Source organism: Monodon monoceros, unplaced genomic scaffold (genome assembly GCF_005190385.1).
Source record: "Monodon monoceros isolate NGI ecotype Baffin Bay Population unplaced genomic scaffold, NGI_Narwhal_1 Super_Scaffold_6, whole genome shotgun sequence".
In the NCBI taxonomy this organism is placed as follows: Eukaryota; Metazoa; Chordata; class Mammalia; order Artiodactyla; family Monodontidae; genus Monodon; species Monodon monoceros.
Genome location: NW_021703783.1, coordinates 37,294,581 through 37,321,846, shown reverse-complemented (window position 1 = coordinate 37,321,846; position 27,266 = coordinate 37,294,581). Strand labels below are relative to the sequence as shown.

The 27,266-nt window shown below is 48.3% G+C and overlaps 1 protein-coding gene across 3 annotated transcripts; it reads left to right on the top strand.

The window, feature by feature from the left end:
* Positions 1 to 1,306: 1,306 nt before the first annotated feature.
* ARF3 (ADP ribosylation factor 3) lies at positions 1,307 to 27,266 on the top strand. 3 transcript variants are annotated; one of them, XR_003791021.1, is made up of 9 exons: positions 1,307 to 1,514; positions 15,682 to 15,921; positions 16,738 to 16,848; positions 17,085 to 17,209; positions 17,781 to 17,938; positions 20,678 to 20,733; positions 21,777 to 21,813; positions 22,169 to 23,007; positions 27,191 to 27,266. XR_003791021.1 is itself a non-coding variant. In XM_029204506.1 (8 exons), the coding sequence occupies exons 2-7, from the start codon at positions 15,774 to 15,776 to the stop codon at positions 21,803 to 21,805; spliced, it is 627 nt and encodes a 208-aa protein (XP_029060339.1). In that variant the 5' UTR covers positions 1,307 to 1,514; positions 15,682 to 15,773; the 3' UTR covers positions 21,806 to 21,813; positions 22,169 to 23,386. The 3 variants fall into 3 exon arrangements, 2 of the variants coding, with proteins under 2 accessions (XP_029060339.1, XP_029060340.1); XM_029204506.1 differs by lacking the exon at positions 27,191 to 27,266 and having other exon boundaries at positions 22,169 to 23,386; XM_029204507.1 differs by lacking the exons at positions 17,781 to 17,938; positions 20,678 to 20,733; positions 21,777 to 21,813; positions 22,169 to 23,007; positions 27,191 to 27,266 and having other exon boundaries at positions 17,065 to 17,159.

Genomic DNA, 27,266 nt, shown 5'->3' with positions numbered 1-27,266 from the left:
TGAACATGTTTAAGGCAGGCTAGGCTAAGCTATTATGTTCGGTAGGTTAGGTGCAAACGCATTTTTGACTTAAGATGTTTTAACTTACGATGGGTTTATTGGGATGTAACCCATTGTAAGCTGAGGAGGATCTGTACTGCTGTAAATGAGGAGAAAGGGCACTTCAAGAACCTTTTTCCATTCTTAGCATTACTAGCGCCCTTCTTGTATCACAGCTGTGACTGTTCCAAGGCAGCTTTGCATGTCTAGACCAGCTGCAGAAATGAGTGTGAGGAAAGTGGGGGTTGGCAGGAATAGAGAAACACGGGTGCAAAATCCCTCACTTTCCTTGTAATCCTAAGATTCATACTCATCTAGGTATACTTCCTCAAACCATACCTCTGAATACTGGTCTTCAACCGTTTGTCTTTCAAGTTCCAACTTCCTAACTGGCCCAGTGTCCAGCTGTTTCCTTCAGTCTCTTAAATTCATCACTCTCCCTCTTCCCTATGGAAAGGATCTCTTGATTCTCACCCCCAAGCAACCTAGTCTTAGTAGTGAGTAGAAACGCTGGTGCAGTGAGGGCTCTCAGGGGGGTGCACGTAGCCCTGATTAAGAAACGAAGCTGAGGACTTCCCTGCTGGTGCAATGGTTAAGAATCCGCCTGCCAATGCAGGGGACACGGGTTCAAGCCCTGGCGCGGGACACATCCCGCGGAACAACTAAGCCCGTGCGCCACAACTACTGAGCCTGCGCTCTAGAGCCGGCGAGCCACAACTACTGAAGCCCGCGCGCCTAGAGCCCGTGCTCCGCAACAAGAGAAGCCACCGCAATGAGAAGACTGTGCACCGCAACGACTAACAGTAGCTCCCGTTTGCCGCAACTAGAGAAAGCCCGCGCACAGCAACGAAGACCCAACGCAGCCAAAAATAAATAAATAAATGTATATATAAAAAAGGTTAAAAAAAAATGAAGATGAGAGCTAAGGTCCAAAGCAAGGGCTGTGCACTCATACTCTGCTCCTTCCTGACTTTGCCCAAGGAGTCCCAGTCTCCAGTGTGCCCACTATGCGGCCCAGTCCTTAAATAACAGACATGGCTCTGAGGCTTGGGATTCTCACCTCTCCCCCCACTGTCTCACCCCCATTTCCTAGCTCCCGCCTCCGCCGCCCGCAGTTTCCAGCCCCCACATCGGCCTCCGCCAGGTCTTCCACTCAGGCGCCCGCTGCCTCTGCTGCAGCAGCTGCCATGGTGATGGATCTCGCGAGAACTGCCGCTCGCCGCCGCGCAGTTCTCGCGCGATCGGGGAGGTGAGAAGTATCCTGGTCTGGGGGTGAGGGTGCGCCGTACAGCTCCTGTAGCCTTCGCGGTTTCCGGTGCTAGGTGGAGGGAAGGAAGGAGGGAGCTGGGAGCGGGGCCAGGGGAGCAGCCGCGCTGAAATCGGCGGAGGGAGCCGGAGAGAGTGGAGCGAGAGCCGAGCGGAACCTGCAGGGGCGGAGGCGGCGGCCGCAGCGGCGGAGCTGGGAGCAGGAACAGGTGAGGGGCTGGGGAGGAGGGAAGGCGGGTCCCGGTAGAGGAGAGACTCGGGGTGGGAGCTGAGAAGATAGACCCCCACCCCCACCCCCGCTTGCTCGCTCGCCCGCCCGGCACTGCTTGGCATGGGCCGGTGTGGTCCTTCCCACCAGAGAGCTTGGAGAGGGGGCGCCGGGCCAGCCACACGCCTGCCCCCGCATTTGAAGGACACGGAGCTGGGGTGGGGGTGGAGGGCGCACATGAATTTGTCCTCCGCCTCGCACAAGGGGGCGACCTGGGCTGCAGTTAGGTTCCCCTCGCCTGCAGGAGGTGGGCTTTTGAAGGGTTGGGGTTGAGGGAGAGGAAAGCAGTCCAAGGTGAGGTGACGCGGGGGCGGTGATGGCTGTTTTGTATCTTTTTCCTATTAAAGGGCTAGGGAATGTCGCTTTTTCCTACTCCTTCTCCCCCTCCACCTTAGTAATAGACCAGAGAGAAGCCTTGCTATGGTGACACCCCGTCCCCACATCGTGGCGCAGGGGTGTTTAGGGGGTTTAGGGATTAACGGGGAACGCAGGCTAGTGGGGCACTCCAGGGGCACTATTCTGGTGGAGGCTGAGCTTTCGGGTCTTGGGGACCGCACGTTGGGAAGAGGGCAGCAGGTGGGGAGCAAGAGGAGAGGAGGCAGGAGGAGGGGGGGGGGATCTGATCTTGCTTGGAGAAGAGAGGTGGTGCCTTCCTCCCCCAGGCGAAGCGGGGGCGGTCTCACAGGAGGAGGGAGCATCTTGTCACTGGCTCAGAGTTTCTGTCTTCCAATCCGCTTTCTTTCTTTAGGAAGTACCAGGATTCCCGGAACAGAAAATGGAGCCATTGCTTATACCAATGTCTGCGGGAAGGGGGCGGGGGTGTGTGGAATTCCCTGTTGAAAACGGGCCACTTGATTAGCAAAGTGGTAGCTCCTCTTTGGGGGGAGTTGCCTTCTTTCTGGGTTGTATTACTGCTGGTCTCTCTCTGGCCAGGCCAGGAGGAGTGTGGTATGTGGTCAGGAGTGAGAAGAAATAGTGAGGTCATCGGGTGAGGGAGAAATGTAACTTAAAACCTGTCTCTGCCGCGGTTGGATTGGGTCACCCCTGGTCTATGGCATGAAAGTTTTATTTGGTAGGAGATCTGCTGCAAGGAGTCTGATTGCTTGGGTCGGTGCAACAGGGCAGAATCTAGTCTCTGCATACTTCCTTCCGTGTCCCTAATCAGGTGTTGACAGTCTTTGCTGCCATTTTGTCTTGAGCTTGTTGTTGGGGGGTCTCCACTTGCTATGACTGGAATGGGTCAGTGAATTGGTCATTGTACCTTAGACCCGAGTTTGAATAACACGTCTAGAAAAGCTCATTCTAAGAAAGAAGCTGACTCACCTTTTCACAGAATGGATCATTGACCGTGGAATTCAGCTGGGAAGGGTCCTCCTGTATCCCATATACACATGCCTCCTGCCTCCCAGCATAGTTATTACCTTGCGTAGTCAAAATTTTTATGTGTATGTCTTGCTTTTCCAAAGAGAAGAAGCTTTTTGAGTTCAGGAATTGGATCTCATCTTGTATCTCCCACACTGTCTGTGCACACACTAGGCACTCATGATGAATACAGGATGTGAGTGAGCTCAGGTTTTCTGACCACAGTTTAAGGAAAGAGGAGGAGAGGGCTTGGCTGTCAAGGAGAGTGCCTGAAGATAGCTGAGTGAGAGTGTAAAGGTCCTTAGCCTTTGTAATTAAGAAGTCTTGGTCTCTCCACCTTCCTAAGAGGCAAAAAACAGTCATGGATCATGAAAGTAAGACCCCAAAAGAAAAATATTAGAACACAGAGTCATTATTTATCAGAAATCCCAGATCTCCTGCTTCCCCATTGTGGGCAAAGGGGTCTCTCCATTAGACCTAAGTCCTTCAGAGTGCTGTCTGCAGATTGGGATCCTGGTAATTACGGAGAAGGGAGCCAGTGTATGTATGTGGTGTCTGGCATAGAATTGGTGCCAGTGAATGGTAGCTGCTATTATTAAACCGAATGCAAGTGTAAAGGAGAGCAGACAGCAGGCTAAAAGAGTGGAAGTGAAGTCTTAAGTGCACAAAGGGTCATAAAGTGTGTTTACCTCTGCTAGTCTCTTCCACTGGAGTCATAATAGAGAAAATGGACTCAGAGGACAGTGGGTGGGATTTGTTGGTCAGAAGGAGGAAGTTCTTTAAACCCAGGTTTGTTAAAGTTGAATCAATAACTGAGGGAAATTGTGGAATCTGCTTACAGATGGAATCTGCTTTCTGTGGAATACCTTTAGAAGTGGATGTCAAGAGGCTTGAGACTCAAAACATGTCACTGTATTTGGCTCTCCTCACCATTTTTTTTTTTTTAAATTGAGGTATGGTTGATTTACAGTATTGTTTTAGTTTCGGGTGTACGCATAGTTCCCTTTACCTTTTTTTTTTTTTTTTTGCGGTACGCGGGCCTCTCACTGTTGTGGCCTCTCCCGTTGCGGAGAACAGGCTCCGGATGCTCAGGCTCAGCGGCCATGGCTCACGGGCCCAGCCACTCTGCGGCATGTGGGATCTTCCCGGACCGGGGCACGAACCCGTGTCCCCTGCATCGGCAGCCGGACTCTCAACCACTGCACCCCAGGGAAGCCCCCCTTCACCATTTTTGTTGCAGGTGAATTTAGAGGCAAAATGGTATGGTAATTAAGAGTGTGGACCTTGGAATCAGACAAAATTGAGTTCAAATCCTGCCTCTGCTAATTACTAGTTGTGTGATTTTGGTGAAATTATTTGTCCTCTTTTAGCTTCATTTTCCTCATCTGTAAAGAGTATGATAATGATAGTACCTATGCATAGTGTTGGCATGAGAATTAAATGAGATAATACATGTAAAGCACTTAGTATTATACAAAGTACACATAGTAAGCCTCAAGTAAATGTTAGCTGCTATTAATAATCACCATCATCATAGAAATAATAACATGAGCACTCAGGGCTGCCTTAAAGAGGAGGTTTACAAAAGAACAGCTTGCCGCCTGAAGCGCCTGTGTAGAGGGATGATTGTTACCATGACTTTTTGTGCTGGTCGTAGGCTTACGAGCAATGAAATCTTTTTTTCAGCATCAGCCTCACAGAGGCAGCTCCTGTTGCCTAAGTGGGAGGTGAAGCTGGAGCAAGGCAAGGGCCCTGAACTATCAACTTGGATGTAGGGTGAGGATATGGGGGCTCAAAAATAGTGTTCAGTGTGACTCTGAGGTAATGGCTGACTCTTCCAGAAAAGAGCACCCTGATTGTCCTAGGTTGGGCATTTAGTTTCCTGGTGCCCATTATTTTAGATTTCAGATAGTATTTCAGCATCCTCCATTTCCTGGGCCACTCTTTTCACTTAGTCATATCTCCTTTAAATGTCTGCCTTTGTTTCAGAATGTACTGTATTAAGATCCAGAGTTGCGATATCTGTAATTCTGTGTACTGTACCTTTTCCAACATCTATTGCAAATATAGGTAGAATGCTAATAAAGCTTTTTGATAATGAAAGGACATGGGGAGCCTTTGGAGAAAGTTCTGCAAATGTTTGAAGGCTTTGTATTGTAGTCTAGGAAAGAACTGACTGAGGTAGGGAGTCTGTGAAGGTGTTAGAGATTTGTCATGGACTTCTGCAAAGGATCTGCTGCACCATATGGACCAGAAGGGAAATGGCTCAGGATTTCAGGGATCCACCATTAGCACCATATTCCTGAAGAAAGGTGAAATACCTGGGTGTAGCAGATCTTAGTTCCCTGACAACCAGGGATTGAACCCAGGCCCTCGGCAGTGAAAGCGCAGAGTCCCAACCACTGGACCTCCAGGGAATTCCCATAACCTGTCCTTTATGAGCTTAAACACAAGAGTGTCAAGTATAAATGTTTAAATGTCAACATGATTTAGGATGCAGAAGAACATTTGCTCTGTATTGGAGTGGTTTTGTCCCCTATCCTCCACTTTTTTTAAAAAAAGCAATTGAACTTTACCTTATATAAAATCTTATTTGAAGCCTGATACGTAAAATGCATAACAGTGCTGCTGCTGTGGTAGTGGTGGAGAGTGGCGGGACATAATTAGAGCCTCTCATATAGTTCTCCCTTTCCCCCAGGCAGGCTCTGAATCTCATCCAGGGAACCCTAGGGTTCTGAGAACATGGAAGCCACTTCTCCAGTTTGTCAGATACAGGAAAAGGATTGGAGATCACCTGAAGAGGACTGTCTTCCTCAACCTCACAGACATTTGCCATCATCAGTAGAGCCGTGTTCAGCAACAAGCATATCAGTCACTAGCTACAGATCAGTCATGGAGCTGGGTGCTGGGAACATGAATAAGGCATGGTCCCTGCTGGCAAGGGACTGAGAGTCTAGTGAAATACTTCCCAAACTTTTTCCCACCATGGCGTACAGAGAAAATGGTAATAGTGAAATAGGCATAGCTGCTTGCAACCTGAGATGACTGGCCCATGGGCTCTAGCCACCCTAAGCCCTGCCTAGCTGTCCAGTATTGACGGGACCAGTATCTCCAGCTGACCTGTATTGCATTAAAGGCACATTATTTGGGAAGTTCCAGCTCTGGGAAGCAAAACACGCAAAGGTGAATAAGAGTAGAAGTGTGTTTGAGGTGCTAGGGGATCACAGATGGCTCTTATCGCTCAAGGCAGGTGATTCCCTGTCTTCTGTATCCTTAGGCTGCTCTATGATGGGTGGCTTTGTCCAAATCATTGCCTCCTGTTTTCATCTATGCACTGGCAATTCCGTCTTTTTTTAAAAAAATTTTTAAATTTAATTTTATTTATTTTTTTATACAGCAGGTTCTTATTAGTCATCCATTTTATACCCATCAGTGTATACATGTCAATCCCAATCTCCCAATTCATCACACCACCACCACCCCTGCCCACCCCGCCGCTTTCCCCCCTTGGTGTCCATACATTTGTTCTCTACATCTGTGTCTCAGTTTCTGCCCTGCACACCGATTCATCTGTACCATTTTTCTAGGTTCCACATATATGCGTTAATATACGATATTTGTTTTTCTCTTTCTGACTTACTTCACTCTGTATGACAGTCTCTAGATCCATCCACGTCTCAACAAATGACCCAATTTAAGTCCTTTTTATGGCTGAGTAATATCCCATCTTCTTTATCCATCCTTCTGTCGACGGGCATTTAGGCTGCTTCCATGACCTGGCTATTGTAAATAGTGCTGCAGTGAACATTGGGGTGCATGTGTCTTTTTGAATTATGGTTTTCTCTGGGTATATGCCCAGTAGTGGGATTGCTGGGTCATATGGTAATTCCAGTTTTAGTTTTTTAAGGAACCTCCATACTGTTCTCCATAGTGGCTGTATCAATGTACATTCCCACCAACAGTGCAGGAGGGCTCCCTTTCCTCCACACCCTCTCCAGCATTTGTTGTTTGTAGATTTTCTGATGATGCCCATTCTAGCTGGCGTGAGGTGATACCTCATTGTAGTTTTGATTGGCATTTCTCTAATACTCAGTGATGTTGAGCAGCGTTTCATGTGCTTCTTGGCCATCTGTATGTCTTCTTTGGAGAAATGTCTATTTAGGCCTTCTGCCCATTTTTGAATTGGGTTGTTTGTTTTTTTAATATTGAGCTGCATGAGCTGTTTATATATTTTGGAGATTAATCCTTTGTCTGTTGATTCGTTTGCAGATATTTTCTCCCATTCTGAGGGTTGTCTTTTCGTCTTGTTTATGGTTTCCTTTGCTGTGCAAAAGCTTTGAAGTTTCATTAGGTCCCACTTGTTTATTTTTGTTTTAATTTCCATTACTCTAGGAGGTGGATCAAAAAAGATCTTGCTGTGGTTTATGTCAAAGAATGTTCTTCCTATGTTTTTCTCTAAGAGTTTTATAGTGTCTGGTCTTACATTTAGGTCTCTAATCCATTTTGAGTTTATTTTTGTGTATGGTGTTAGAGAGTGTTCTAATTTCATTCTTTTACATGTAGCTGTCCAGTTTTCCCAGCACCACTTATTGAAGAGACTGTCTTTTCTCCATTGTATATCCTTGCCTCCTTTGTCATAGATTAGCTGACCATAGGTGCGTGGGTTTATCTCTGGGCTTTCTATCTTGTTCTATTGATCTATATTTCTGTTTTTGTGCCAGTATCATATTGCCTTGATTACTGTAGCTTTGTAGCATAGCCTGAAGTCAGGGAGTCTGATTCCTCCAGCTCCGTTTTTTTTCCTCAAGACTGCTTTGGCTATTCGGGGTCTTTTGTGTCTCCATACAAATTTTAAGATTGGCAATTCCATCTTGACCTGCATGGTGGGACCAGATTGGGGCAAAGATTTACTAGGGCTTTAGGCTGATTACTCATGGAATTTAAGTGATTTTTGTAATTAGGAAAGTACAGTGTTCTGGATATCCAAGGCTATCGATGTGGGCATTGGAGCAGCCATCAAATATCAGGAGATGGTGCAGTTGTAAACTGGTCAGATTCTAAGAATAGGGCAAGCTGAAAGCTTTGGTGAGAGGGTAGTGCCACAGAATGTTCCAAGGAAACAAGTGAGTCTAGTTTTTATCCGGTCACTGTTTTATCTAGCGAAGTCACTTATTCTGAAACAGACTTAATGCTCTGCTCTGACTCATTTGCTGAGGGTCGTCCGTAGGAAAAGCCATACCCTTTGTTGGTGTTTGGGTCTTTATCAGGGCAATTTAGAATCCTTCTTCACTTGGTGTTGTGGCCTCCTTCAGGTCATCCTGTACTGGAGTCTTCCTCTCAGACTAGAAGGGAAACTGGCGTAGGATTCTGGCTTGAGCCTAAATGCTGCTAGTTGAGTTAAATGGAGGCTAATTTTAGTTAGATATGTTCTAATTTATAACAGGGTCATCACTCATTGCCTAGTAGTTAAGTTCAGTAGGTATTTTTCAGGCCTTATCTTAATTTGACCTTTCTACAGCCTTTGACCCTCCTTTTTTTTTTTTTTTAACGTTCTTTCCTCATTGGTGTCTCTGATGTCTCACTCTCTTGATTTCCTTTCTACCCTTTTGGTTGCTTCCTACTTTCTTTCCTGGCCTTCTTTTTTGCCCACTGCTTTAAATGTTGATGTGCCCTAGGTTTCTGACTTTGGCCTTTTCTCCTGTCTCACTGTACATGCTCTCCCTAGATATATCAATTAAGATGTATCAGTTGCAAAAGATAGAAAACACACCTGTGGCTCAAACAATCAAAGGATTTATTAAACATGTAGCAACAAGTCTAGGTGACATAAGCCAGACACAAAAGGACAAATATTGTTTGATTCCACATTTATGAGATACCTAGAATAGTCAAATTCAGAAACAGAAAGTAGAGTGGTTGTTTCCAGGGGCTGGAGAGGGGGGTTATTGTCTAATAGGTACAGAGTTTCAGTTTGGGAAGATGAAAAAGTTCTGGAGATGCATGGTGGTGATGGTTGTACAATAGTGTGAGTATACTTAATGCCACTGAACTGTACACTTAAAAATGGTTAAAATGGTAAATTTTATGTTATGTATATTCTACCACACACAGAAGTAGTCCAGGGGTAGAACCCTTTTTTTTTTTTTTAACTTTTTATTTTATATCGGAGTATAGCCGATTAACAATGTTAATCGTTGCAGGTTAATCGTTGATTTCAGTGTTAATCGTTGCTGTGTTTCGGGTGCACAGCAAAGTGACTCAGCCATGCATGTACATGTATCCATTCTCCAAACTCCCCTCCCTTCCAGGCTGCCACATAACTTTTAATTTATTTTTTTAATCCAGCAACTTGACAGTGTTATTAAGGACCCAAGTTTTCTCAGTTTTTCTGCTCTGATATCCTAGTGTTCTTATGTCTGTCCCTTCATGTACCCAAGATACTCCAGCATCTCACCCTTCTACATTAACATCCAAAGGCTGGACGAGAGAGCTTTGACATATGTTCTTTTTTAAGATTGAGGAAAACTTTCCCAGATACTCCCAGCAGACTTTCCTTACATCTTTATTGCCCAGAAGTAGTGCCTAAACATTCATGACTCAGTCACTGGCAAGAGAAATGGAATGCCCACATCCCTTCAGCTGATCAGTTTTCATACCCTAGGGCTGGCGAGGGGTAGTTCATACCCACTCCCTGCCAACCTCTGAACAAAGTAGGGGTTCTGTTAGAAGAAAGAAGGGGAAGGTGGCTGTTGGTAGGCAGCCAGTAACTGTTGCCATACTGGATCGTCTTGGTTCCTCTTGGGGCTTCAGTTACTATCTATGTAGATTCCATATACCCAGACCAGACTTTTCTCCTGAGCTTCATACCTTAGCACCTCAAAATTCACGTTAATCTAAGAACAAACATCTTCGCTCTCAGATCTGTTCCTCTTATGTTTTCTGCCTAAAGAATTGCCACTGAATCACACAGGCCAGAAACCTGGGAATCATCTTTGAGTCTTCTCCTCTTCCTTCCTACATTTAATTAGTCATTAAATCCTGTGGATTTTACTATTTTGTTGTTTCAAATCTGTCCTGTCCTCTCTATTGCCACGCCTCTGTTTCAGAACTTTTCGTATCTGTATTACTGTACCTCCCAAGTGGTCTCTATGCTTCCAGTCTTTCCCCCTTTTAACTTATTCCCTAAACTGCTGTCAGAATGGTCTTTTATTTATTTATTTATTTATTTATGGCTGCGTTGGGTCTTTGTTGCTGCGCGCGGGCTTTCTCTAGTTGCGGCGAGGGGGGGCTACTCTTCGTTGCAGTGTGCCGGCTTCTCATTACAGTGGCTTCTCTTGTTGCGGAGCACGGGCTCTAGCCGTGCGGGCTTCAGTAGTTTTGGCTCGCGGGCTCAGTAGTTGTGGCTCGCAGGCTCTATAACTCAGGCTCAGTAGTTGTGGTGCACGGGCTTAGTTGCTCCGTGGCATGTGGGATCTTCCCGGACCAGGGCTCGTGTCCCCTGCATTGGCAGGCAGATTCTTAACCACTGCACCACCAGGGAAGCCCCAGAATGATCTTTATTTATTTATTTATTTTTAAATTTTGGCTGCGTTGGGTCTTCGTTGCTGTGCGCGGGCTTTCTCTGGTTGTGGCGAGTGGGGACTACTCTTCATTGTGGTGCGTGGGCTTCTCGTTGCAGTGGCTTCTCTTGTTGCAGAGCACGGGCTCTAGGTGCGCGGGCTTCAGTAGTTGTGGCTCGCGGGCTCTAGAGCACAGGCTCAGTAGTTGTGGCACACGGGCTTAGTTGCTCCGCGGCATGTGGGATCTTCCCAGGCCAGGGCTTGAACCCGTGCCCCCCGCATTGGCAGGCGGATTCTTAACCACTGCGCCACCAGGGAAGCCCAGGATGGTCTCTAAAGCACGTATCTGATCATGTTACCCAGTATGACCTTTAAGGCCCTTCATGATTTAGCTCCTGCTTCTCTCTCCAGCCTCATCCTTCCTTTTACTCACCATGCTGCATCCACATAAACGACCTCCCAGTTGCACCTGGATTTGGCTAATAAACGCCCTCTCTAACTCAGGTCTTTGTGCCTGTGCACACTCTGTTCCCTCTCCCACCTTCCCTATTCCTTAGTGTCTGATTATTTCCTATTCTTCCTTTAAGAGTCAGCTCAGGTGTGACCTGAGAATCATGTCTGGGCATCGTCCTTTATCCTCCAGTCTTGAGCAACTGCTCCAGCTTTCTGTCCCCGTAAAACTATGTGCTTATCCCACTCTTATCTTCCCACAGTAATCCTCTGTTTCCTAGTCTTTCTCTCCCATTGACTGAGCTTCATGAAGGCAGAAACTGTCTTCCTCTGTCCATCCCTGGTTCATTATACTCAATACATGTTTAATGAATGGATGGAAGCTGGCATCAGAAGCTGTTTCCTGGCTTTGGGAAGTCTTGGAGCCTAATAGGACTCACTGAGATACTATCTGGGAGCTCTTGTGTCATGATTACAGTGCTCTTGAGGCAAAAATGTGGAAAGTTTACAGAGGTCACAAGCCAGCTGCACCAAGGAAACTAAATACAGGCAGACCCTGCTTTGGTTTTCTTAAATTTTTTGGTCTGCTCCATTGGCTGTGCCAAAAATAGCATCTAATAGAGATTGTATTCGTGATATCTCAACTGGAAGATTGTTTGGGAATAAAGCTGCGCCCTGCAGTTTAGTGCGCCCTGCCTGGACAGCACAGGATTTGGGAGGCTCTGGTCGTCCTTTCCCTGGGCCCATGCAGCCTGAAGAGGAGGTGCTGGATCAGGAGTCCCCTCGGGGTGTCTCAGGACACATGCCTGCATCAGGAGTGGGCAGTGTGTGTGGCAGACTGAGCTGGGACTCTCAGAATCCCCTGGAGGGTGGAGCAGGCATGCCTCAAGTCCAGATAACTGAACAGTGACAGCAATGGCCTGCCCCTCCTGGAGGATGGGAGAGAGGGATTGGGGGCAGGAAGTGATTGTCAGTGAGGACGTCCTCAGGTGAGGCTTAAATCGGCCAATGTGCTTGGTTGAACTCCTGCAGTGTCGCACACACGGAGGAGATAACAAAGTTTGTAACTGTAAAATAGAATGTTGAGACATACTCTTTGTTAATAGAGATATTACTATATTCCATTTTTCATCTTGAGCCACTCACCTTTAGTTTTAACTGCTTCCTGTTTCTACCAGCCCATAGAACTCTGGTATTTTGCCCTCTTGACACAGGAGTGCCATCTGTGGCAAAAGAGAATGACTATAGGCAGTACAGTACATAGGGATACAATCCAGGTTTTGTTTGTTTGCCACCTGCTTCCCAGAGCTTTCTCTAGGAATGCATTATGGTGAAAGTGAGAATTGGCTAGATAGCTGTAGATTTGTATTCATGGCACAAAGCTGAAAGTGGCCACCATCCTGATGGTAGGGGCAGTATGCTATCTGGAAACAGGCAGGGACAGGGAAAGCCAAGACAAGAAAGCCAGCACCCCCTTTGGAATGTTCATCTGAGTCAATCAAGCTCCTGATTATATTAAAGAAGAGTTGTAATGTCCATTAATTTCAAGGCTTTGGGCTGTCATGGGGGACACATGGTAACTACTTGAATATTTTGTTAGTTATCTATCAGCCCCACTGAGTATTAAATGACAAGAGAAAATTTTACCAATTTTAGTCTTCTGATCCTTTCATGGCTTTCCCAAACCAGTCTTGCGGTCAGTATATGTGGAAAATGGCCAAGAATTGACAGGAAAGCTAAGCAACCATCTGTGCATTACACGGAGATAACTGCTAGGACAGAAGAAATGATATAAGGACCTCCTCAGATGAGGCTAAAATTAGCCAGTGTGCTTGATTGAACTCCTACGGTGGGCTTGGCACTGGGAGCAAGGAAAGATCCCAAATAAATAAAAGGCATAGTCCTTGCCCATGGTGAGTACACAGTTAACTTGGGAAGACGGTAAATATACAGACTTATAAAAGAAGAAAAAACTCCATAACGTAGTGCCACTTGAGTGGTTCAGATAATTCAGGGTGCTTTATGTAGCATGCCAGAAAATAGAAATAAGTGTAACACTGGGATCAGATTTTGAACCAAGACTTTAGCATGAGAGCTTAGCAAAGGAGCAAACCAAAGGACAGTGTATGCGTGTTCTGGGGCAAGGGATATCTTTCAGCCACTGCTTGACTCACAGTTGGTAATCATTTAGCCAGCAACAGTTCCAGTCATGAAGGGAAGCAAGATAAATGTATGGTATAAATTCAGTTCAGAATCTGGGCCAAAGCCTGTTACTTAAGCTTTAAAGCAGAGTATCATCTGGAGCTGAAGGAAATGACACCTGAACTGGAGACAAGATAAAAACTAGGAAGACTTGGGGAAGGTCTAAATTTCTGGAAGTGATGGCAGCAGAACCAGAAGTCTGTCTACCACAGATTACCAAGGTTGGCGGGATCTGATCTTATTAGCTGGGCAGGTGTCCCCTCCTGCCTCAGGAATCCTCGGGAATCTGTCTGCCTGGGTGGTTGAGGCAGGATGAGCAGGGAGGATGGCTAGTGGGTGACTTGACTGAAGTTGAGTCCAAAGTTGAGCCAGGCCCTCCCCCTGGGGCGTGAGCGCTCTGGGTCAGGGGCAGGGCTCATCTGCGGAACCTACCCGGAGCACCACGCCTGGCTCATTAGTGGATGTCTGGGGAGGTCTTTGAAGATGAAACACTCCATAAGCACTCATTGTTTCTGTTTTTTGGACAAACTAGTACTTTGGTCTCCAGGAGCTGTTGATCTGGCTCCTTTGTACTGGTCTGGAATTCGCTGCAAACTGAGGAGAGTAGGAAACAAACAAAAAAACCTGAAATTGTTTTTGAAAAAACAACTAAACTCCCACCAAACCCCGCCATGCTTTAGCTTGTAAATAGGATTCCTCCCCATCCACCTTTCACATTCTTGGGTTTGGGTGCACTCTGTCTTAACCTGTTCTTTCGCCTACTGGGTTTGGGGTGTGCGTGTGTTTATCTCTGGTTCCTAGACTCTGTAGAGAATGCCGGCCACTGGTATATGGTGATTGCCGAATAAGCTGCCCGCTGATGCATGTCTCCCGCGGGCCCAGAGAACTGGCTGGCACGGGTGACTCTGAACCCCCGTTTCATTGTTGTTTCAAAGATTCATTTCTGTGGCTGTCCTGAGCCATAGAGAAGGGAGGGAAGAAGAGAGGGAATGAATGACCCTGATTCTGTCTGTCGGGGGCAGTGGATGGGGTGGGCAGATAGGCATTTTGTATTTTTGTAGTGTTTCAACTGCTCCCTTCATCTTTCCCTATCATGTAGCAGGCAGAAATGTCTAACCTGAGTGAACTGCTAGTCAGGTCAGTAGAGACCTGGGAGTTAGTTCAGTTATTCAGCTACTGTGTGCCAGGTACTAGTCAAGGTAGGGAACACAGCAGGGAACAAAATAGATAAGGAGCTGACATTACAGTAGGAGGAGAAAAACAGTACAGCAGGAAACAAATACGTAACGTGTCAGATGGTGATAAATGCTGTGAAGAGAAATAAAGTGGGATAAATGGTGTAGAGAGTGGTGTGTGTGTGTTATAGGTGGTTATGGAAGGCCTCTTTGATAAAGTGACGGTCGAACAGATGCCCGAAGGAAGTGAGGGAGTGCTCCCTGAAGGTTGTCTGGGAGAGGAGCGTTCCAGGCAGAGTGAACAGCAAGGACAGAAGCTTTGAGGCAGGAAAGTATTGGGGAACTGAAGTGGAGCGTACACAGGGGAGAGTAGGAGATCTGATGAGAGAAACGGGAATACAGATTGTGCCGGACTTTATAGGCCATGGTATGGCTTTGGGTTTTACTGAAAAGGAGCTATGAAGCCCAGAGAGGGTTTTGAATAGAGGATCAACATGACCTGGTTTTGGCTTTAAAATCAGTCTGGCTGCTCTGTGGAGAATAGACTGAAGGGGGTTAGAGCAGAGGCAGAGGATGAGCTGACTGCCTCCTTGCAGGTGGCCATGTGGAGCAGCTGTCCTGGGACGGGCCACGGCGAGCCTAGGACCTATGTGGCTGAGGAATGAGGGGCAGCCTCTCGCTACCCCATCTCTCAGCTCTCAGTGCACTGTTGTATGAACAGGGCATGACGTTAGCAGCTGGCATTTCACAGAGTGGAAAAGATCAGCCTCTCTTAGGAGTGCTGCTTTCTTATTTCTTCCTCATTAATTTTGGTGTGTAGAAGGAAGGTGTAGAAATATAGGAAGGGAAGAAGCAGAGTGTCTTGATTGGAGCTGAGAGCATAAACCTTGGGAACCTGGCAAGCCTGAACCTCGTTAGGAGTCACAAAGAGCCACTCCTCATTCCACTCCCTCCTCTCCCACCCTTTCCAGAAGTCTCAGGATAAGGTTGGGGGAGGCAGAGGCATTAATGGTCTCCCAATGCCTTGGGGTATAGAGTAGAGTAGAATTTCAGGACTGAAGGGACTTTAGAAATCATCTAGTTCAACCCCCTCCATTTACAGGTGCAGATAAGGACAGGTGAAATAACTCATCCAAAGTCACATGGGTAGATTACTGGCAGAAACAGGGGTCCTGAATGTTCACTGCTTTATCTCTGCTCCCAAAGGCTCAGGATGTGTCTGAGTGGGCCTTGATCTTCTGTAGTACCCTCAGGCTCTCAGTTTGTCATGAAAGAACTCCAGCCATGACTTTAGCCAGTGCCATTAATGTGAAATCCTGACAAGCAGATGGTGGTAATAAGTTTGCATTTCTTTGCCTAGGATCAAGTCCTCCATACCAGGGACCAAGCCAAAACCAGACTGCCACTGCCCTCACTGCGCCCTACTGTCCTCAGAAAGCGGCTGCTGTGACCATGGGTAATATCTTTGGAAACCTTCTCAAGAGCCTGATTGGGAAGAAGGAGATGCGCATCCTGATGGTGGGCCTGGATGCCGCAGGAAAGACCACCATCCTGTACAAGCTAAAACTGGGCGAGATCGTCACCACCATCCCCACCATTGGTAAGGGCACAGCTTGGATGTAGGCTTTCATGCCAACCGCTGAGCCAGACAGGGGCCCTATTCCTAGATCCCCCATCTGGCCACCAGGCAAGTCCTTGCAGTTTGTGGGGTTCAGGGAAGAATGGTTATTTAGCTTACTAGCAGGTGCTGGGGCTGCTGTTTGCCTATCTACCCTGACCCTCTCTAATGCGGGAACTTCAGCCTGGCACCTGACAGTGGCCCTCAGGCACTGAGCTGGTTTGTTCTCTGTTGTTTGAGAAGCAGGTGAAGGGCTTTGATGTTCCTGCCAGAGGCCTGGAATTGCTTCAGTTTAGATCCTTGGTGGCCCTGATCCCGGTTAAGACCTGTCTGCAGGAGAGAGAACATTTGCCTTGTAAAGGCAGCTCCAGATCATCAGCAGCAGCTGGTTCTGTATTTGGGGCTCCAGGACTATAGCTCACTTCTTGTTCTTCACTCTGCCTCACAGGCCCCACTTCTTAGCTGAGGCAGCCTCTGGTGGCCAAGGTACAGGAGTGGGGCTGAGTCATTTCTTTTGCAGGAGGGAGAGTCAAAAGCTGAGAGAATGAATGGGGAAGGTTGTCTCACCCAGGTGATTGTGAACTTCCTGACTGGCCCTCTTCGTCCTCTTCCACTTCTTGTAGGCTTTCTTTTTGGCCTTTACACTACTAAGTCAAGGAACACCAGGTCTGAGGAAGCCTTAGCTTTCTTTCCCTTGCTAGGACATGGCCACGGCCGGGGGAAACAAACAACCCACTGGGGCATCGTTTGCAGGCCTGGTGTTTCAGGCCAAGTGACCATTGTCTGTTTTTGCCAAAGGGTTCAACGTGGAGACAGTGGAGTACAAGAACATCAGCTTCACAGTTTGGGATGTGGGTGGCCAGGACAAGATTCGGCCTCTCTGGAGACACTACTTCCAGAACACCCAAGGTAGGGCATGTGAATTGCCCATGGACTGGCATGGGTTGGTTGGGTGGGAGCAGAGAGTATGGGTATTGTTCTTGGTCATCAGTGACCAGCTTTTGCCCTGCTGCAGTTCCTAGGGGTGAGAGACAAGGAGAAAAGGGAGCAGGTATTTGGAGGGTGTAAGGAGGGTGTTATCGTTTGGCGGTGGGGGAGGGGAGTTGATCTGTCGTCTCTGTGCAGCCCGTGTTCTGCCTCCCTAGGGTTGATATTTGTGGTCGACAGCAATGATCGGGAGCGAGTAAATGAGGCCCGGGAGGAGCTGATGAGGATGCTGGCAGAGGATGAGCTCCGGGATGCTGTGCTCCTTGTCTTTGCAAACAAGCAGGTGTGACATCTCCCTACCCCTGGGTTTGAGAGAGGGCAGCCTGGCCGTGGAAATCATGGGGTCTTGGGGCCCATTGTGTGGGAAGCCCCATGACTATGCTCTCAATTTTGAAAGTGTGGGAAATATGATTAGTTGGCTTCTTTATGCTCTTCATCTTGTCCCCACCCCATCCCATCCCAGCTTTAATTAGCAACATTTCTGTCCAGGGGGACTGGTGTGGTAGATCCTTCACCTCCTGTCCCTCTTTTATCTTACCTATCGTCTGCTTTGGTGGAACTGCCCTCACTCTTATGGTCAGACAGACCTGATTGTACGCCCAGTCTGAATCACATCTCCACTTCCCTGCCAACCCATATTTGGTTTCCACCTCCTCAGTGGAATGATCTTTAGTACCTTGGATCCGGAGTTCTAGGATGATTAAATCCAAAGTAGTTCTTTAGGATCTTGCTCTGGGTTCCTACACTGAAGGAGGAGGAGAGGGTGCTAGTCTACAAGTCTGTGGTAGATGGTCGCTCTAGAAGCCTTCGAAAGATCCTGAAGCTCCTTTTTGTGTGTGTCCCTTGTGCTCCAGGATTTGCCTAATGCTATGAACGCTGCTGAGATCACAGACAAGTTGGGCCTGCATTCCCTGCGTCACCGCAACTGGTACATTCAGGCCACCTGTGCCACCAGCGGGGACGGGCTGTACGAAGGCCTGGACTGGCTGGCCAATCAGCTCAAAAACAAGAAGTGAGAGCCAGACACCAGCCCTGTCCGACTGCCCCACCCACCCCTGCTGTCTCCCTGCCCCAGCCCTGCCCGTCCTTCCTGTTGCCAGTGTGGCCAGGGCCCTGGGTATCATGTCCGCATGCCCAACAGGAGCCCTGCCTCCCCTTCCCTCCCCTCCCCCCTCCATGACCAGTCCCCAGTTGCTGTCGTAATGATGAATCATTCCAATTTACCGGATTTAAAACAAAAACAAGGTTGTTATGGTTTCATGGGGTGCCCCCCTCCCCAGGCTCTGGGGTTGGGAGGTGGGATGGGGTATTCTCTCCAGCTGGCTTCGTTTGGTTCCGGTTGGTGTGCTCTTGGCATCTGAGTCCCTTCTCTCTCCCCATAGGCCCTTCTCCTGCTCCCCGTCTTCCTTTCCTTTGCCGCTCTCCCCCTGTTCTACATGGAAACTGCACGGGCCTCTCTGTGTGCGTGCATGTGTGCGCGTGTATATACCTGTATAGAGAGATATATAATGGGGGCCAAGGAGCGGGTGGAGGGTGGAGTGCAGCTCAGGGCTTGGAGCCAGGACACTGCCCACTCTCGCCTATCATCTTCCCCTCCCATGTTGGTGAGATAAAGGGAAGGAGGGGGAGGGAAGGCTGCCCCAGTCCTGCACTGTTTCCTCTCCTCTGCAGGTAGGTGTTTTCCTGGATGGTAGGACAGATGATGGACTTTCTGCCACCATCTTCCTTTATCCCTCTCCACCCCGCTTAGGGCAGGGGGGTGGCATTTCTCTCTAGATGACTGTTCCCAAGGAGATGCCATTCTGCCCTGCCTTTTAGTGGGAAGGAGAGAGGAACCCACTCACTCTTACCAGCTCAGAGTGTTCAGCTGATCCTCCCCCTCATCCTTAAATCTGTTCCTCAGGAGCTTTAGGTGGGAGGTGGGGATAGGTAGCAAGACCATGGAGTGTATTTGGGACCCAGGGCACTGGGGAGAGGGGCTCAGGTTTTCCATCTTCATCCTCTTTTATTAGGAGAAGGTGATACACAGATCAGTCCTATTCCTGCCTTCCTATCCCCCCATCTTCTGATCTTGGGGCTGGGTGGTTCATCTGTCCTTTGTCAGAAGCTTCCTCACCCTGGTAGTTGTGCTGGTCTGACCAGAGCTGGCTGGCTGGTTTAATGAGGAGCGGGGAGTGGGGGTGACATAGCAGACCTCAGTATCAGTCCCCCTGTTCTCCAGTTCTCTCTAGTCCAGGATGTGCTGAAGGGGGAAAACTTTGTTTCCAGACCCTCAGACCATCCTGCTGTCCCCCCTCTCCATCCCAACAGCTTTTTCCTGCCCTCTTCACCCACCTCCCATAAATGGGTCTGGGCGTTGGAATGGAGGGAATAGGACTCTGAAGTGGTTGTTGGTGCTGGTGAGATGCGGCGGTCTTCAGAGTCCTCCCTTCATTATTATGTAGTTGTTCAGAAGCTGCTGCTACTATGTCTCTGTCTACAGGAGGCGCTTGTCCCTGAGATCCTGGCCTGGGTCCTGACTTCTGCGGTTTCTGTGAAGCCGTGGCTTTTCTGTGGGCTCCTGTGTGTGCTGGCTGCGCCCTGAGCTCCAAGACAGCCGCCCGTAACCTTTCTGCTAACGTCAGGGCCCAGGGCCTCCACAGCGTGGCTGGGGGACCCCTTCCCAGAAGGGCTGTCCCAAGCCCCACCCCATGGGACCAGGCTTCCTGTCACCTTTGTCTACAGCAGGAGGATCAATACCCCCCACCCCACCCCAGACTGAACTGTGAAAGAGAGGTTCCAGGGGTGTCTCCCTCAGTGCCAGCTCCTTAGTGATGTGTTACTTACCCAAGGTGCAGCGGGTGTATGCAGGTCTCTTGCTCTCTAGGCCTTGTATGTGTGTATGCGTGTGTATGTGTGTTTGGTGGGGGGAGGGGGGTGCTGGAGCTCCTGTCTCATTTTAACATGCGCTCATTCCCCTGACCCCACAGATGCTTCCCTCCACACTTTTTCTTTGCCTCTGTCTCTATTTTGTCAGGTTTTTTTTGCTCCTGCCCCTGTTGCCTCTCCCTCCCTGACCGCTTTCCTTTGCCTTCTCAACTTAGTCACTGCTGTTGCCTATTTGTCTCCCCTTTCCTTGGTTCTTTCCTACTTAAGATTCTTCACTCTGTACCTTTGTGGCTGGTGAGGACTTTGCCTCTTCTCCTGCCTCACGCCCTCTCTGACCCTGCCTAGGTAGATGCCAGTCCCAAATGGGTTTTTCTCATTTTAGACCCACCTCCACCTTGGTTTGGGGGGCTTCAGGGACTAGTGGGGCTGAGGGTGTTAGGAAGCAGCCTTAGAGGTTATGTAAGTGCTGCTTGGGGATCTGTCCAGCAGGGGGCAGTAAGTGATCTTGGTAGTATCCCAGGCCGCTAGGCCTTTGGCAGGGGTGGCCCTTTCTACATTCCCACTCACCTAAAAGCTCTTTGGGGATTGGGTGTTTCATTCCATTTCTGCCCACTCCCTCCCCCACTCTCCTCCGGTAGGTTTAATTTTTTGCTTTCCTTTGTTCCAGCCTTTCTTCTCCCTGGGGATTTCCCCTAAATTTCCCCCCTAAAAGTTTGTGGTGTTACAGTGGTAACTGCAGTTCTGAACTGGTTTTTCTCTTCTTTTTTCCTCCTCTGGAATGTAGACTGTATATGTTTAATAACTCACCTTCTCTCTCCTTGCTCAAAATGTGGGATACGCGATGACTGTGACCCTGGTTGGAAATTAAACTTGTTTTATGCAGCTCTGGAGCAGACCTTCATCCTTGGATGTGCAGCAGCCATGGGACAGTGTTTAATGGTGAGGGTACTTCTGCTTCTGGTCCCGCTCTCCAGACTGCTCTTTCTCTCAGCAGCGGGGTAAAGCGTACCCTTGACTGGGGAGAGTGAGGTTATAGAGGGACTTAGGTTCATCTCCACACTGCTTACTATTTCCCGTCATACCCCAAAAGGGAACTTAAAATGAATTGGGCCCCAGAGTATGAGGGCTTCGTGACTTTGCCTTTCTAGTTGTAAAGGGTTTAACCCTGAACCTAGCCATATTTATCACCTTTTAGTGGACATTAGGGACTTCATTAGCTAGAGGGCCCTGAATTTGGAGTGCCCCACACTGCCTCTACTCTCAGATCTCCCCAGGCCTGCACATCAGGTGTTTCTAGTTGGAACAGGGTCCCCTCATCCATAGATTGGAGTCTGTTCACCCATCTAGTTCTGGATTTTGGCAATGAGTAAGCGTGAAGGGTAGAGGTCTGGGTAGTGTAATGAACTTGATCCTCCTTACAGCGGATGGCCCTGCGTCACCTCTGCTTTAGGTGTGTGGTTCCGCATCGTCAGGAAGCCAAGCCTCATCCAGAGATAATGTTTCGAGGCAAAAGACAAGCCTCTATCCTCCCATCCCACTCCCACCACTACTGTGTTCCTCTCCTGCTATTACTCAGGCAAAGAAAGGGGTGGTGCTACCCTTTCTTGGGGTGGGGGTGGGGTGAAGTCTGGATGAGCCCGGCAGGCCTTCCCGAGTCTTACCACTTTCTTAAGCTTTGAGGACAGAGGTCTTCCCAGCCTGATGATATGGGAAAGGGACAGGCATATAATAGGTCTGAGAGCCCCAAGCACCAGTGTGAAGTATATCATTTGTATTCAGTTACCTCCCTGCTGCCTCCCCTGGTAATTCTCCTTTTCAGCCCCTCTCTTGCTATTAAAGTAAGTCATCACCCTCAAGGACCAGTGCTTCTGCCCTTATGAAACCCTTAAACTGCTCCAACCAGACATCACTTTATTAACCTCTTCAGCTTTGAACACTACCCACTTACGGCTCAAAATCAGATGGTGCTTTTCTGCTTCTAGGCTCCTCAGAAGTCCTGCTTGGTGACTGAGGTGACCGGTAAGTTAGGAGCACTTTCCCAAGCACGTTATTTGTATACTAATAAATAGATAACTTCTAGAGCTACAACCTCGCATAAGATCATGATAATGGAGAGGACTTTAGCTGGATGGCAGGCCGGTGGGGGTCTTTTGACCCCTGACAACTTGGGGAAGAGGATGACCTAGTCCCTCTGTCCCTCAGTAGGCGGTCTAGGATGCCAGGAAGGAGGTGGAGGGAGCCCTCTTGTGGCTTTTGCTTAAACCTTCCATCTTTTGGGGTTGGGGGGGCATGGGGAGAGGAAAGGGAGACTTAACCTGGAAGGTAAATGTTTAGCATCCAGCTCTTAGGACAAACAGCGACCTTGTCTTCCCAGAAACACGAATAGCTCTTCATTCATGGCTTGGCAGAGGATCTGGGCCTAGGATCCACTTCAGGATAATCTGGGCAAGGGAGCTTCTAAAATGAGCCTGGAGAAAGCCATTGGAAGTACTTGGATTGGTCCAGGTGGGATGGAGGCAGTGACAGGGAGAATGAGTGTGAGTATGTATGACTTTTTCAGACTAGAGGTATAAGGTCTGAAGGCTTCGGGGAGTCACTGCATCATTTCCAGTTTCAAAGCAGAAAACTGACAGGTATTTATTTTGTACCTCCTGTGTTTCCAGACATGTGCTAAGAATGGAGTCAAACCACAGTACTGAGGGAGAGACCAGGGAATCTATTTCTGAGATACTCTGGAATCCTTGGGATAAGCGTAGAGTACCACGTGGGGTAGTGAGAGTCGGGGAGTAAGTGTGTAGGGGGGATATCCCCTTGCTGCTTGCAGCAGGGAGTGGCGTCTTTGCAGGCAGTTATACTACCGAGAATAGTCTCTTTCCCAGTTCAGAAGGGTGTGGAGGTAGAAGGGTCAAAGTCCAGTTTTCTACTTTCTAGCCTGGTAACTGGAGGTTAGAGTATCAGGCTGGTCACTGGGGAGTCATAGGATCCAGGTGCCTTTTTTCCTCTGCAGGTTTTTCATTCACATTAGGTTTCCTGGCCCTGATTACTGGGATGGGTAAGGATGACCCTGAGTTCCTGAGCAAAGGGAAGAAAGGGTTAGGCCTGAGGAAATCTGAGCCTTGAGTGTGGTAAAGGGCACAACGCTGCTGAAGGCAGTGGTTGGAGGTCTGGAAGTGAGGAACCTGGGCCAGGACTGTTCACCATCAAGCCTTGAAGGTAAGTGTCTCCTTGTTTGTGTCACTATGGCCATGAGCTGCAGAAGACAGTATCTGGGCGCTCTCGAGCTTAGGAGCAAAGCTGGCTTCTGAGCTGAATGCGGTGGAGTAGAGAGGGTGCCTCGCAAGCCAGAACTCCGGCTCTCTGTTCCCAGAGCTGACCAGTTCTGCCCATGCACCCTTCCTGCCCCGACCCTTCCTCCAAACCAGGTGCATTGAGAGCTGTCTCTGAGGAGGTCTGGACAGTGAGTCTGGGCCAGGCGGGAGGTTTGAGAATGAACTTGGCCACCTGGCACTTCCTCCCACAAGCGTTGAGAGCTGTCCTAAGACAGAGTACAAGGCCTTGGTAAGGGTTGGAGGGCTTAGCTTGGGGCAGTGAATCACAGGGGTTTGTATGCTGGCTTTTTTCTGAATTCTGAATATAGGAATACTGCCTTTAGGTAGTAAATAGGAGATGGAGAATCTGTTCTTGCCTATGCCAGATCTTGCATTGATGGGATGAGACATCCCTGGCTAGAACAGCCAAAGGGCAGGGTGGGCGAGGGAGGTCATGCTTCATTCCTGGTTACGAGTGCATAACCATACCTGAAAAGAAAACATCTAGTCAGCCAGGGTATAGGCATGCTCCTGAAAACATGCCATTCGATTTCGAGCCCAGGTTTGTATATGCTGACTCACACACTTTTTCTTTATTAACCATCCATCAAACATATTAAACCATTTAAAAAGCAGTGCCTTGCTTACTATGTGGCGCATGCTAGTCACTCAACCTTGATGAATGAACAGACGTCATTGCCCTTGACCAGACTGGACATGATGGGTGCCCCATGAGTCTTGGAAGCCAGGGGTCTGTGGTAGTTTCTCCTACTTGCTGACAGACACCTTTGAAGGTGGAAACCTCTCCAGGAGTGGCCCTCTGATTAACTTGTGCCTTGAGTCAGGGTTGGGCCTGCTCCCCTGCCTTTCCCAGGACCATCTCACTTTTCTCTGTCCTTCAGGTTCCTCCTAACTTGATCCAAGGAGGAAGCTCCTTCCTCCATGGTCCCTTCCGGGTCCAAGAGGGCTTTGCTGCCCTCTGTGGGTGACGTTGTGTTAGTTTTGCCCTTTTCTGCTACCATCCTCTCTCACCCCTTCCCATTCAGATTACCTACCAAACAAAGCCTCAGAGCTGGACAAGACAGTAGCCGTCCACCTCAGTGGCACCATTCCAGTCAGCCGATGCCTCAGTGCGGTGTGCGTGGTCACCCTTTGCTCAGAAACTTTCAGTGGGTTCCCACTGCCATTCAAGGCTCTCCACAACCAGCTCTCCCTTCTCTCTCCAGTTACCTCTGTCTGGTCTTCTGGCTAAATCCCTTACTTTAGCCAAACTGGTCGGTTCATTTTCCCCAAATATCTGGCCCTCTGCCTTTATACCCTTTCTCCCTTGTTTAGAAACACTACTTTCCTTTAAGGTATGCAAAGCTGCCATGGCCTCTAGTCACAAGGACGTTTTTCTCCTGGCCTGGCTCCTTTAGCTCCGCTAGCACAACTCCCTCAACACCTCCCACACATCGCCTTGGATTGCTGTGTCTCATGTTCATTCATGCAGTATTTTAATTTCTGAATTTATCTTTGTAACCAAAATAATTTTTATTGCAAAAGATCCAGACAATACCGAAGTGTTCAGAGCAGCATGTAGGACTTGTTCCCCTCTGCTCACTGTCCGCAAAGGTTACCACCCTCGGCTGTTTTGGTGTGCATCCTCTAGTTCCTTTTCTAAATATATGTGTCTATACACACATTTGGGGAGGGCTTAAAATATAAAGGGGCTCATCACATCTATTCTACCTTTTTTTTTTTAAACTTTAAGGTATATATGTTTGTCTTAGAGGTTTCCTATGTTAGTATAGTTAGGTTTTCCTTTTTAATGGTTTCTCAGTACTGCTTAGTATATAATATTTACTCAAAATAAAACATATTTGTCTGGAATCTCTTATATGGAGGGTATTGTGCAGCTAGCACCTAAGGGACTCCAGATATCTTGTCCTCGCCATCAGTGAGCTCGCTCTTTAGAGGAGAGGGGGAGGGAGGAGCGGGAATACACAAATAACCACAACACAAGGGAAAATACATTAAAGTCCCCAAGTGTGCCTGAAGTTCCAAAATAAGAGAAGTCACTTCTAGCTAAGGGGATCAGGACTTAACAGCGGAGGTGATCTTCAAGCTTGGCCTGGAAGGAGCTTGACAGGTGAAGGAAGAGCATGAACTGCACGCAGAGATGAAAACACACAACGCAGGTTCATCTGATGCCATGAGCATGAAGGGGATTTGATTCAATTTATAAACATTTATCAAGCATCAAATGTGTCAGACATCATACTAGGCAATGAGAATATAGAAATGAGAAATACGAGGTTCCTGTCTTTAAAAGGCTTTCATTTTAATGGAATCAAAGCCAGGTTTGGAAAGGCAGGTTAAGACCAGATGATGAAAGCTTTCAATTGGCGTATCAGGTAGTCTGAATTGAATTCCCTGGGCAATGTGGAGCCATGCAGGCTTTTTAGTGGGTAGGTAGGTAGCGTGACTGAAGCTGAACAGATAGCAACAGTGAACAGAATGGGCTAGAGTAGGGAGAGGCTGAGGTTGAGGGGCTTATTACTCTTTTGTTGTTTTTTGTTTTAACAAGATAGAAGTTCATTTCTTTTTAATTTTTTTGCCACACCGCGCGGCCTGTGGGATCTTAGTTCCCCAACCAGGGGTCGAACCCATGCCCCCTGCAGTGGAAGCACGGAGTCTTAACCACTAGACTGCCAGGGAAGTCCCTAGAAGTTCATTTCTACCTCAGTTAAAAGGTGTCTGGTGGTAGGCAATCGGGACTGGTATGGTGGCTCTACAGTTATCAGTCTCTGATGACTTCTTTTTGTTCACTATCCTACTTACATCCTCATGGTCGCCTCATGGTCTAATATGGCTGCTAGAGTGTAATTCATCTCATCTGTATTCCAGGCAGCAGAAAGAAGGAAGGGAAGGAGACTGGGGGGGAGGAGGTGGGGCACTGCGACACACTGCTTAGTTAAATTAACTTCCTTTAAGCAGCCTCCCTGGAAGTCCAGGACAATATTTCAAACACTTTGGCTTATGTCTTATAGGCCAGAACTTAGTCACGTGGCCTTATACAAATTTAAGGGAGACGTGGAAATATAGTTCTGTTTGTGTTTGATTTTTTTTTCCTTTTTAAAGAATTTGAGGAATAATTTGCATAAAGTGCAATGCACAGATCTTATACAGTTTGATAAGTTTTGACAGGCATACACCCATGTAACCCACATCCCTATCAAGATATGGAGCATTCCATCACCCCCAGAAATTTCCTGCTGAGGGGGCTTTTTAAAAAAAAGAAAAGAAAAAGCCCAAAAGAGAAATAATGAAGGTTTAATTAGGGTGGTAGCTGTGGGAGTGGAAAGAGCTGGAGAGGCTGTGGAGGGAAAATCCAAAGCAGACTGGTTGGATGTGGGGGTGAGAGGAGAATCAAAGAGAGTGCTGGTAGCAGAACCAGGAACAGAAACAGGAGGTTGGAAGTGAAGTCTAGATTGTTGCAGGTGGGATGGAAGGAGAAAGAGGAATGAGTACGGTATTGTGTGTGTTGATTTGAGGTGCTGGTCAAACATCCAGGTGGAGATCCCCAGTACCCAGTGGTGCCTAGAGCTTAGGAGGGCAGTCAGAGCTCAATGGCATCGTGGGCCAGAGAGATGCTTAAGAGGACAAGACCTAAGAAGTGGTCCAAAATATGGTGACTGTGAGCTCACTGATGACTTTTGAGGGAGCAGAATCCAGATACCCAAGGCCTGAGTGGGCAGTGAGGGCTTAAATCATGCAGAAGGGGATTGGTAAGGTCACCCGAAATAACTTTAAAAGTCTTTTAAAAACTGAAGTCCTGGGACTTCCCTGGTGGCGCAGTGGTTAAGAATCCACCTGTCAGGGCGCTTCCCTGGTGGTGCAGTGGTTGAGAGTCCGCCTGCCGATGCAGGGGACGCGGGTTCGTGCCCCGGTCCGGGAGGATCCCACATGCCGCGGAGCGGCTGGGCCCGTGGGCCGTGGCCGCTGGGCCTGCGCGTCCGGAGCCTGTGTTCCGCAATGGGAAAGGCCACAGCGGTGAGAGGCCCGCGTACCGCAAAAAAAAAAACAAAAAACACCTGTCAATGCAGGGGACACGGGTTTGAGCCCTGGTCCGAGAAGATCCCGCATGCTGCGGAGCAACTAAGCCCATGCGCTACAACTACT